This window comes from Notolepis coatsorum (genome assembly GCF_963971535.1).
Source record: "Notolepis coatsorum genome assembly, chromosome: 19".
Lineage (NCBI taxonomy): Eukaryota > Metazoa > Chordata > Actinopteri > Aulopiformes > Paralepididae > Notolepis > Notolepis coatsorum.
The window spans coordinates 76676277-76689263 of NC_140183.1; the positions used below are offsets into that span (position 1 = coordinate 76676277).

Genomic DNA, 12987 nt, shown 5'->3' on the forward strand with positions numbered 1-12987 from the left:
AGTAAATTCAGTGACAAAGTTAGCATTGGGTTCCGGGTTCCAGTTTTGGAATCTGTTCAAGTTAGTAAAATACCCAGATTTGTTAAAGGGGGCATTATGTAAAATGATTTATTTTTGTATGGATTTGGCAGAAGTGTTTAGAAGGCGAAGCTGGAGGAAAATGACATAGATACTCCTGGTCATTCAGCCAGGGTTTGAAGTCTTCAGATCAATACACCTAAACAACTCTCTTCAGCATTACTGTGATTTGTGATGTCATAAGAGGAGGAATTCGTTTTGATTAATCAATTAGCTGTGCTTTTTGGAGCTAAGAACTGCCAATCTACTGCCCAGTCTGTATGGGTTGTCTTACTCTTGGGTGTGGGGGTAGCCAGACGGAGAAGGAAATAGTTAATTAATTTAAACCCACCAAAAATGGTATATGTCCAATACAAGGGAAGGAAGAGGAGCTGGGAAATAAATAATTAAAATAGATTTAAACTAGTTTCTTTACACACAAAAAACTCAACAAACATGCTCCACAGATTCAATGAAATTGTATACAATTGTTGAAAAGATAATTAATATGTCCCTTTTACACTATCTTATCTTTTTTCCTGCCCTCTCTTATATAATGAATGCAATATGAACATGTATTTTTATATACAGTGTATAATTATATACTGTATATATCATTTTTATCAGCCTGCCAAATACAAAATAGAAGTAACACACACAAAAGTTATTAAATACTCATCTCAGCTACGTTACAAGCAATAGAAATACTGCCCATCTCCAATAAAGTGACGTCATACTGTATAATTTATGATCGGCCACATGCCCAGCTGCATGGTTCAGTCACATGGAGAACTAGAAGAATGCACTCAGTCTATATTACTTATGGCTATGAAATAACGTACAATATGTACCTTTTTCCTGTGTTGATATGTACTTTATTTACATATTTTAAGCAAGATCAGGCTGCAGGGGGGCTTATTCTAGTGGTGAGCACTGAGCACACTTGCCCCCCACCTCAAACATTGTTCATTTGACTCCAGGTTGTGCTGACTTTCGTCAATACAAAACTTAAATATATTACTTATACAATATGTAAATATATTACTTATACAATATGTAAATATATTACTTATGGCTATGACATAAGTATCAATCAAATGTACATTATGTACCTTTTTCCTGTGTCTTACTTTATTTACATATTTTAAGCGAGATCGGCCTGACTCAGTGCAGACCTCAACCAAGGTCTACATCAGACTTTATTTTAGTTTATTTGATACCATATTAATTTATAATAATCTCACACTGTTTTCTCATACGCATCTTTCTCCATAACATAAAAAAAACATATTGATAAATCAATTGACAACAAGTGGAAAACACCATACTCAGATGATCCCTGAGGCAAAACACAATCGATAACAACAGAATAATGGAAGCATCTTGTCCTTTCTGCAATCTATCTATCTATCTCTCTCTCTCTCTCTTTCTCTCTCTCTCTCTCTCTCTCTCTCTATCTATCTATCTATCTATCTATCTATCTATCTATCTATCTATCTATCTATCTATCTATCTATCTATCTATCTTGGAGGGCACAGGGAAAGGATTTGCAGGGCTTATATCACATTTTGAATTTGGTTAGAGATTAGTGTTGAGATCCTTCATCTGTTTCCGCTCTCTCCTCTTACTCTTTATGCATCTGTACAGAGCAGTGAGAGGCACAGCGAGACTGGGTACTCCCGCCAATATGACGATGACCACGTAGACCCAGTCTGGATACTGCTTCTCTTCCAAAGTAGGGAAGTTATCCTGGAAACGCAGACGGATCAAAGGTGTAAGTATGCGTTAAAGTCCGGGACCTCTCTTCAGGCAAGACCCCGGGCCTGAAACACTGCATTAACCCTTTCACTACCACACTACAGAATGGTTAACCATTTCACTGCGACACTACAGAATGGTTAACCCTTTCACTACCACACTACAGAATGGTTAACCCTTTCACTGGCCCACACGTCAAAGGGTTAACCCTTTCACTACCACACTACAGAATGGTTAACCCTTTCACGGCCACAGGACAAAGGGTTAACCGTCTGTAGTGTGGTAGTGAAAGGGTTAAACTGAGCCAGTGATGACAGTGTGTGTGTGTGTGTGTGTGTGTGTGTGTGTGTGTGTGTGTGTGTGTGTGTGTGTGTGTGTGTGTGTGTGTGTGTGTGTGTGTGTGTGTGTGTGTGTGTGTGTGTGTGTGTGTGTGTGTGTGTGTGTGTCCTTATTCCTCATGTAGTATGATCACATTGTGACTTGTCATGTATGGAAAATCTGACAGATTTTACAGAGTTATATATCAGGTTTTCAGAGAGTTTTCAAGGGAGGTCACCTGAAGTTCAGTTTTATGGGTACATTTGCATTTTGCTATGATGCCCCTAGCTCATGGAATTAACTCCAACAAGTCCTCTTTTTAGAGTTTAAAACATTGATCTCCAAACTTTGTCAATCGAGTTGTACATGTTTTAATTTCTTGTTATCCTTACTTGTCTTATTGTTATATTATGATTTTATATTCTGTGTGATTTGATATGCCTTTTTGCTTAACTCTGTATGTACACTCGACGTGACTGTAAATGAGGGAAACGTAAGGTTATTCTATAACCCTAGTTATATGAGTATAGCGAGCGCTCTGCTCTATTGGAACTATCCCTTTATCCAGTCTAATATTGAATAATTTTCTCCACATGCACACACCCATCCGCCTGGCCACACCCACATCCGCTCCTCTACATAAGCGGGGTCGTGGCCACACCATCAGCTCCTTCCCAAGTCTTTCACCACCGAAGGCAAAGACCACGGGGTCCTCAGTGAGTCAGAGCAGAGCGCTCGCTATACTCATATAACTAGGATTATAGAATAACCTTACGTTATATATCGTATAGCTTACGCTCTGCTCTATTGGAACACAGGAGCTGAGCAGAGCGGAAGCTCGACAAATGTACCCGCTGAGGCCCCCCACAACCATCAGAACCGGGGAGGACCCGAGCCCCCTGGACCCCCCTAGAGGAGGACGGGAGGGAATCGGATCCGACTGTGCGAAGAGGGTTTAGCACCTCAAACGCACAGGGTGAGCAGACCGTGGGACTTACCTTCACACAGAAGCACCCGCGACCACTCAGGCGCGCATCCCACATGCCACCAGGGAACGGACGGGAAGCAAAACACCCCCGTCACAGTCCCCAACATCACAGGGTCGAAGGTCAAGAACCCAACCCCGTGGCAAGGCCGTAGCAGAACTCGACCTGTGCCTGGAGCACTGCGGACACCTAAGGGGTCTACTGTAAGAACAGTACCCGGCGGAAGGGGTGTTCGGTATGCTGTGCACCATGTCATGACCTCAACAAACCCGACCCCTCCAGCGGGGTCGAGGTTCAAAGGAGAGGCCGACGTCATGAAAGATGCGGGGGCACACTCTCGGGCAGACGGGGTCAAGCCCGGCCTCAACCCGAGAGTCGACTCTGCTACCAACACACCGGAGAACCAACCACCTCCCTATGTTTAGTTTAACAGGAGGCAGTTGTTCCCTTAACCCACCAAGAAAACGTAGAACATAACTGCGCGTATACACAGGCTATACAAGCAGTACAAGTGTTTCAGTTTTCAAAGGGTTAACCCAGGCCAACAGGTTGACGAGAACGAGTCCGGACCTGGGCCTGGCGGACCGGGACCTACACAGGGATGCCTAGAGGGGTTGACAGCAACCACCTCGACAGCCCCCTCCCATCCCTGCCCAGCAGGGGGAGGGCGGAGTGAAACAAATGGAGAAGGACCAGGCCCCCTAACACAGCGCAAGGTACAACACAGTATGGACCAAGCACATCACTGTTATGGGCAAGTCGTAGTGGCATACACATGACACACATATCCACGACATCAATCCCTGCGAAGCCCGGACCGACCCGGCATTTCCCCCCGGAAAAGCACAAAGTCCTTCGGGGTACCAGAACAGCAGATCTGCGCCCCGGCGGACAACGGGTTAACTGACCTGGTCCGGCGCGACCAGAACCAGTCCTGCGTCCTAGTCACGCCACCATCCCCAGTCCTAAGAGGGGGGTAGGTACGCGTGTCGATCTAAAACATCACAGAGGGCGCCACCAAGATGGACAGAACGTGAATGCGCTGCTCCTGACGGCCCACCTCATGGGCGTGAGACCCCTCCGCCAATGTAATGATCTACTCCGTCATCTCCCCCGGAGATGCACGTGAGTCATCGAGTCTAACCTAGTGCACTGGCGCTCGGTAGAGATAAAAAATCTCCTTCCTAGTCGCCTGCATAAAAAAACGCCGTTTCTATGAATTGGGCAACCAAGGCGCGCCGGCCCATAACGTGGTTCCACATTGGAAGCACCCAGGGCCAGCGCTATATGCACGTCAAGAACCCGTGGCTCAGGGGTAGAGCGGGGTGTCCAATGATCGAAGGGTTGGTGGTTCGAATCCCGCTCAAGCCCATGTCCATCCCATTGCCGTTGTGTCCTTGGGCAAGACACTTAACCTACTTGCCTCGTATGAATGTGTATGCATGTGAATGAATGTTGGTGGTGGTCGGAGGGGCCGTAGGCGTTGATTATTCGCCACGCTTCCGTGAGTCTGCCTCAGGGCAGCTCTGGCTGCAATTGTAGCTTACCACCACCGGTATGACTGTGTATGAACGAATAATGGACTCTGTGAAGCGCTCTGAGTCAGAGCAACAGTCAGTCAGAGAAGAGCGCTATATAAATCCAATCCATTATTATTTTATCAATGGTGAATTCTAATAAGAAACACCAGACAACGTTCCCTCCATGCTGTCTGGGACGAGCAGCAGGAAGCCGGTCAATAAGACACAGACACGGGCCTTATATGACGCGTCTGAGCGCAACCCCGTCAATTCTCCTCCTCACATAAGAGGGGAAGACAGAAGTTCCCCCAGAGAGACCTCTACGTGAATACAAAAGATACATGCAATAATAATTGGGCCAAGTGACCAACGGCCCAATACACACTGTAATAGAGAGCAGAGCAGAAAACGAACAGTTTTCGAATGCATCGCATCATCCAACTTTGACAAAAACAGCGGTCTGCAGCACAGAGCCTGTAACCTCACGGATGTCTCCTGGCCAATAGGAAAATGCGCCCAATGACGTATCCCATGGCCGGGGGGAAATCCTGTGACCCACCCATCCTAACATGGAGTGGAACCAGGGAACCCCCCCCCCCCCCTTCCCCCTCCCTGTGACGCGCTGCCCCTCAGCCGACAGGGAAACTGACAGGCAGGAGGTCCCACCTCCCGGCCAATCAGTAAAGAGGGGGGGAAGGATTATTAGCCCACCCCTTATGACCCCTCACCCCTGATACGACGCCAAATGAAAACAGAGCCATGATACCAGGTGCATGTCGCGCCAGATGAAGCACATACTTACCTGTAGAGTAAAAGCTTTACATCATGCACGCCAGCCACAGCCGAAAACCTTGTTTGAAAACAGGTTTCCCACAGCTCTGCTTATGTGTGAAAAAAACTTGCCACTTGTTATTTTCATCATTACCCTCAAGTAAAGAATAACAAGCTAAGAGAGGGACTCAGGCCGTCGATCATATGCCACTATGTACAGCGTTGTAGGGTAACACCCAGCCAGTTGTGGGCTCAGCCACGTTGTCTAAACGTTACATGAACACACAACTTCTCATCATACAACAAAAAACCCAGTTCATTTTTACTCATGTAAAAAACAATGCTGTTTTTAGGTAGAGAGAAGACATAAGCCTTGGCCAACGCTAACCTAAGCTATACAAAAGCAATTTTCACACCACACGTCGTATCTCCAAATGTAGTAATGAAGTAACATATGTTTTGTTAAACAAAGACATCGTTATTAACCAAAAACATTCGGGAGGGGGAGGAAGGAAGAGTGGGGTAATGTCCAATGGACATCTTACCTGCACCAACGAACGCAGGACGAAAGGCCGTAACAAAGGTTGGTCTACCACGTTGACGAAGGCCTCTCGCTGGCAAGGCCAGAAGAGGCAATGGCCGGAGCTTTGCTCCGGCGTGACGCCCCCCTCCTGCAGCCGGTCATGGCGCAGGCCCGACGACATCTTCTGCCAGAGATGACGTCGTAGTCAGAGTGCCAGGGCCCGCTATTCTCACGGCTAGCGCCAATGGTGGCCAATGTAGCATAAGCTAAACAGCTAACTCTAGGCTAACTGATAGCATCAAGCTAACGTTTCCAGCCGGGTGCAGCCGCCAGCTAACGCAGTGGCAAGCTAAGCGGCTACTACTGAAAGCTGCACAACGTGAGAAAAAGCAATACAGGCCAACACTTCAGACAGCCGCTGTCTTTTCCTCTTCTTGTCCGAAGAAAAAAGGGAAATAACGCCCCTCTTCAGAACGGTGTTTACCAGACACAGCGGTATCGGCAGCAAGCCCCTTGTTGTACGCGGGCTGCAGCCGACCTGAGCCGGAGATATTCTCATAACGAAACACCAAGCTCACCCCCCTCGCGCCGGGTGTTTTTCATCTTGAAAAGCGGGGCCAGCACGGCGGCAGAGAGTATCCGTTTGTCCAGAATTGAACCGCAGATTCGGAATCACGGTCCCAGGAAAACACAGCTACGACTTCACTGAGGAGGAGCTAATGTTATCGTGGGGCATCAGACTAGAACCCCCTCCACGCCGCTAAGGGGCAGCGAAAATTATTCTAGCCTGGAGCCGACCTTCGTAAGCTGTGCAGTTGACCCCCCACAACTGACACATCTGGCGCCCGCGTCGCAAAAAACATCACCCGCCCAGAGAGGCCTTCAGCCCCCACACAGCCGACCGCCTCCCAAGCATAGTGTCCAGCTGCAGAGCCGGAGACAATGCCGGCGGGGATTGCTCAGCGACGCGCGCCCCTAATGCGAAGTGCCGGTGGTGGTCAGAATGATCATCATCTTCTAGACACTCCGGTGGCGAAGACATTATTGCTGTATTTCCTCGAAAAATTGTGAGAGAGAAAACAAAGATATAATTTCAACGCAGCTCCTCTTCTCCAATAACTATTTCGGCACTAAACTTTAAAGTGGTGTATACAGGCACTTTTTCGGTGGTGAAAATAGGGAAGGAGCTGATGGTGTGGCCACAACCCCGCTTATGTAGAGGAGCGGATGTTGGTGTGGCCAGGTGGATGGGTGTGTGCATGTGGAGAAAATTATTCAATATTAGACTGGATAAAGGGATAGTTCCAATAGAGCAGAGCGTAAGCTATACGATATATAACCTCAGTTGCCTTTCAAATTTAAATAAAGGTTTGAAATGAAAACACTGTACCGATTCAGGATCCCAGGTTTTGTAGGATAGTTTTTCCGAGGCTTTAGTGATGAGGTAGAAGACGAAGATGGTAAACATGATTAACGGGCTGATCAGTCTCCACGTGATCTGCCAGAACCAGTTGGGTTTGTGGCCAATCATGAACTTAATGTCGTCGTTGAACCTGCAGGGAGAGAATGACAGTGTGATACAGTATCTATATGCATGATCTGTGGTGACTAAAGGGAAACCCAGCACACATTATGGGGTCCAGCATGGGGTTTCAACATTGAGGAGGACACTTCAAGTGGGAGGTCTGGGGGTCTTCCCCCGGACATTTTGAGCATCAAACACTTGGTTACAGTAAAGGAAAACAACAACGTTTCATTTTCGAATTATTTCGTTTGCATGTTCAAGTTAAAAGGCAACGCCGTTTTAGCTGGCATTTTCGTTTTCCTAGCGGCAACGCTCAAAGGGGGTTTTCGTTATCAAAACTCCCTTGGAACGGTGGCATGTAAACAAAGCGAGCCGGATTATCTTTTTTGATTTTAATACGGATCCCCATTAGCTGGTGCCATGGCAACCAGCTAGTCTTCCTGGGGTCCACACAAAAAAACATACAAAAACAATTATTGCAAAACAGAATGATTAAAAGCCAGTACTCAACATACAATACACAATGAAACTAACAATTAAGATGGCTAAAATTACATGCAAGCAAAGAAACAGAAAACAAAAAACAAAAAACAAAACAAAACAAAATACACAATACAGTGTTAAATACAATTTATTGTATTTTAAAATATTTTTAAGAATTGCTTTTAGAATGCTCATCAATGTTACTAAAACATCAATTTCACCATACCTTTAAAAAGAAAAGAAAAAACACACAAAGTAATCAGAAGAAGTTTTGGATAACATGGCTGCAGCTACACTCATGCATGACATATATTAATTTCCTTCCGGATTATGGCTCCTTTGAGTTTCTTTTTGAAACTGTCCTTGTTTTCCGTCCGTATAATATGTAATGGGATCCTATTCCAGTATGTTATGGCTCTATACGGAGCCGTTCACGCCCAACACCCATGCGCACTGAACGAGGAGCGGGGTTCTGCTGTGCTCTTCTTCTTCTTCTTATTGGGGTTTTACGGCGGCCGGTAGGGATGGGTACCTTTCACATTTGAACCGATACCGGTACCGGTACCTGTGAATCGATACCGGTACCCAACGGTACCTTTTTTCTGTACTTTAGTCTCAAGAAATTTAATTTACCTACCTCAGTCGTAAAAAAAAAATCCAAACTTCAAATAACTACAATTTCGACAGTTTTCGGCTTGCCATTGCTCCGACTGCTTTGTTGTTGAATCAAGTCAAATCCTAGGTACGCATATATTGTGCGTGTGAACGTTGACATGAAAAGAAAAAAGTTAAAAAAAAATTAAAAATTAAAAAAAAAGAATTAATAATAATTTTTTTTTTCTGTTTCTCACTTGATTCGATACTCGGTAGTACCGACGTGTTCCGGTTCGGTACCTCAAAAGTACCGAATTCGGTACCCATCCCTAGCGGCCGGCCACCATCTGATTGGGGCATTACCGCCATCTTCTGGAATCCTTTACCTCCTACAATGTCCATTTTCCTTCCCCATCATGAAGTGCAGCTAATGCTGCTCCTCCCTGACTGAGCCCCCCTCTGTGAGACACTCCTTGCCTCCTATGGGCTGACTCTGGACTTCTTGGTTATTCACAATCCCCTTCTCTAATTCACTAACCACTTCCTCCCATGTCAGACCATCCATGCCCAAGTGTTGAACTGTCACTCTAACAATCATCTTAATCCTTTCCGTTCTGCCCTTAACCAAAGCCGTAGCATTAACTACTCCTGTCACAAAGGCCACAATATTAAATTTCTCCTCCCACACCCTCTCTTTATCCTCCTGTACTTCTGCCAAATGCCCTTCTCTAAACCCCTGTTCCTTATCTTGATGTCCCTGTCCTACCATCCTAGCTGCCTCTGCATATGAGATCCTACCTTCCCTTCTCACCTTTTGCACCACCACCTCTCTTTTCATCACCTCACAAACCCAATACGCTACACCAGGGGTAGGCAATTTGTGAGGATTGGTTCTTTCCCCACCACAGGCGTCTTAAAGTACTGTGATGATTGGTCCGTTCCCAGCCACACGCTCCGTTCCTTTAAGGTACTTTGTTGATTAATTGCATTCCCCGCCACACGCTTCTGGAGCAAGTATCAATTTCATCCCGCAGCTGTCACAGCTTGTAATCAGCGCCCTGTGGCTTTATATACCCTGATCCCCCTACTATCGATGTTGGATCGTTCTGAATACTCCTGCATTTGCCTGCCTTCCCCGTCGCTGTTTGCTGTCTTTTGCTCTCCAGGACTTTCGCGGAGAATCCCTGTGGAGAACCTGGTTTCCCGTTCTGAGCTGCGCCTCGTTATCTGCCCGCTTTACGCGTTGCGCTCTGGTGAGTTTTTGGAAACAGTTCTTTTGGATCATCAGTTTTTTGTGTGTTTGTGAAACACCGAAGAGATCCCGTTTTTGTTTGTACTGTTCTCACCTATTTTTGTGTTGGATTTACACTTTGGATTACCGTATTGTTTTTTCTCTGGACTCTGCTAACTGTGTGTGGTACACCGAAGATCAAGTCACTTGGATATATACTGGATCAGTCACCTCTCTGTTTCTGTTGTGCGCTGGGCTAACTCAGATTTCTCTCTCTCTCCGTTTCCACCGGGAGTGAAAGCTGGGAGGATCTGCAGAGCCGCTTCAGACGTCACAAGCCAATTCCTCACCACCACCTACTGGGAGGATCTGCAGAGCCGCAACAATCTTCACATGCCAGATTCCCCGTTTGTTCGGTTGCTCAACTTCATTCCATCTTGTAACTCTGAAAATAAATACGCCATTGCTTTGGCTAACTCTGAACAACTCTCTCTGTGCCGTTGCGTTTGAGGTCGGTTACAAACCCTAACACAATTAAGTTTGGCCGAGGGCCAAATTTCTTCCAAGCCATTGTATGGGGGGCCGGAAACAAAAACAATGGCTAATTCTATATGTTGATAGTGAAAACATTTTAACTCTGTGACAGACCACCTTATAACTAAGACATATTTGTGGCAGAGGCAGATAATGGACAAAATAAACGAGCTGCATAGGTGGCCTAATAAACTGTAACCGACATACACATTTGAACTGAACATTATACCTTTGTCTGTTTGCCATTTTATTATAAAACCAGAGACAGGGGCGCCCCAGTGGCGAACCACATAGCGCGCTCAGCCGTGACATGGCCGACCCGGGTTCGACTCCCGAACCCGTCGTTATTTGCCGAATGTCTTCCCCCCACTCTGTCTCCCATTCCTCCTCTGTCTCTCTCTACTGGACTGCCCAGTAGAAATAAAGCGATAAAACACCCAAAAAAATATCTAAAAAAAAAAAAAAAAAAACAGAAACAAGCGCCTCTCTCTTATCGGCCTATCTTACATTACGCACAACCAATGTGTCTATCTGACGGCCCTTTCTGTGGAGAGCACTGGACTATTGAGAAACAATAGGAATTTTCCATTGGTTCTCCCAGTCCATGTGACCATTTCTAGCATTTCCATTGGCTATAGTGACAGACATAGATATATGATAAATGGATAGATACAGCGGATTAGATGCAGTCCAGAGAAAACAACCAATCTAGATATTTCAAGATTCTATGCTTTACATCCGCGCATTCTCTGAGAGATGCACTACATTTTTAGATGACAATCGATTCCGATACAATAAAGCAAGTCTTTATCACAAACAAATCCAAAGATATTTAATGTTTTACAAAACATGTCTAGTGTTGCGCCCGGCTTTAGAGGGTTAAAAGCCTAATAGTATTTTTTATTTAGTTAATAAATGTCTTGTTGTAATTCCTTATATACCTAATGTAGCGCATCTTCTTGAAGCAGATTCAGCTTTTTTTGCTCTGATTTGACTTCAGTTTAATTGCATTGTTACTGTTCACATGTGTGGTGCCGTCAGTCATATATAAGTAAAGATAAAGTTTGAATGACTTACTGAACTGATGTTTTAATCTCACACCACATATGTGGTGTGGCTTGTTTGTTATTTCAGCACCAGGCGCTGTCCACCGACTTTTTTCATGTTGAGCAAGCACTACATTGCACCTCGCTGCCTACCTGTTATTCACTCTCAACATGGATAAAACAACGTATAATAAGCATTCTTTAGGTGGTGGTAGTTTCTCTATTTGGACATTATAGCTAACATATAGCCTAGCCTAGTTGGTCTGATATATATATAAAAAAATATATATATTCTGAAGGGCCAGATATTATTGCTGGCGGGCCAATTTCGGCCAGCGGGCCACCCATTGCCGACCCCTGCGCTACACTATGCTTCTCACCACAACTACAACACATCGGCCCCACTCCCTCTCCACATTTCCCATAATCATGTTCCCCGCTACATCTTGCACATCTCTGCTTCTTCCTACACATAATGACTATACAGTATGCCCAAACTCTTGGCACTTATAACATCTCAGTGAATTTTGAACAAACTCCCTAACCCTAAACACCATATATCCTATAAACACCTCATTAGGAACAAACTCACCTTCAAACTGAATATTGTCTCTGTCTCTGTCTTATCTGCTCCTCTCTTCATCCTTTCTGCACTTTTAACTTTCCCATTACGTGTGTCACTCTTTAAATCTCCCACCAGCTGCTCTATGCTAACCTCGATCGGTATCCCAGCTATCACCCCCTTACACCACCCTCCCTCTTCTCCCCTACTCTTACTACTTTACATATACTAACTTTACCAATACTTCTCATTTTCCTAGCTTTCTCCACCTGCTCTACACTTACACACCCTACAATCAAATTCCCATCTCCCAACATTTTTGCATACTTTACCTCACCTAATTGCTCTTCTATGAGTTTGGATAACTCTATCAGCCTTATTTTTCGAACTCCCCCCTCTCCCTCAAATCTAACCACTATATTAATCACTTCTGTAATATAATTTCCTCTACCCTCACCATCTGACCCACTTGAGCTACCTCCCCTACCCTTCTTCCTCTTAATCCCCTTCCCCCCACTTTCCCTGCTCCTCTTCTCCACCTTACTCCACCCTACTCCCCCGCTCTCACCCCCCGCACCACACTCCATACTGTCACTATCCGACTCCTTTCCCCTGTCATGGCCGTTCCCATTCCTGTCGTCATCTCCCTCGCTCCCACTACCCGCCTTAGCTCCCGACGTCGAGATCAGTTCACCATGGGACAGCAAGGCGGTCACATCCATCGCCTCGTCTCCGTCATAGCCGTCAAACTTGACCAGGCATTTTTTACCTCGGATCCAGGAAACAAACCCCGGATACTTCTTGCCGTCCCCCGAAAATACAGCCCACCCTCCACGCTGGTGCCGCCTCCATATCTCCGTATACGTTTTCTGTTGTCAACTTTCAAACACACTCTCGACTTCCCGCTCCTACAGCAGCAGCTACTTCCGTCAACCTTCTTCCCCCCCCTGCCTCGGCTCTGCTGTGCTTCGGAGTGTGTGTAAAAGGCACTCGCGATGCAAGGCGCACACACATGCACACGCACGCTGTGCTCTCTCTATCTGTCTGAACGAGGAGTGATTGATTGATTGATTGAAAA

At 45.7% G+C, this 12987-nt stretch overlaps 1 protein-coding gene across 1 annotated transcript in view; it reads right to left on the reverse strand.

Annotated features, from left to right (window-relative positions):
- Positions 1 to 1636: 1636 nt before the first annotated feature.
- slc6a19b (solute carrier family 6 member 19b) overlaps positions 1637 to 12987 on the reverse strand; it is a gene marked incomplete at both ends in the record, with an annotated part of 35403 nt that continues 24052 nt past the window's right edge. The window contains 2 exons of the mRNA XM_084336712.1: positions 1637 to 1807; positions 7325 to 7487. Of these exons, the coding sequence (XP_084192838.1) occupies positions 1637 to 1807; positions 7325 to 7487 (334 nt within the window). The remainder of the gene's footprint in view (positions 1808 to 7324; positions 7488 to 12987) is intronic.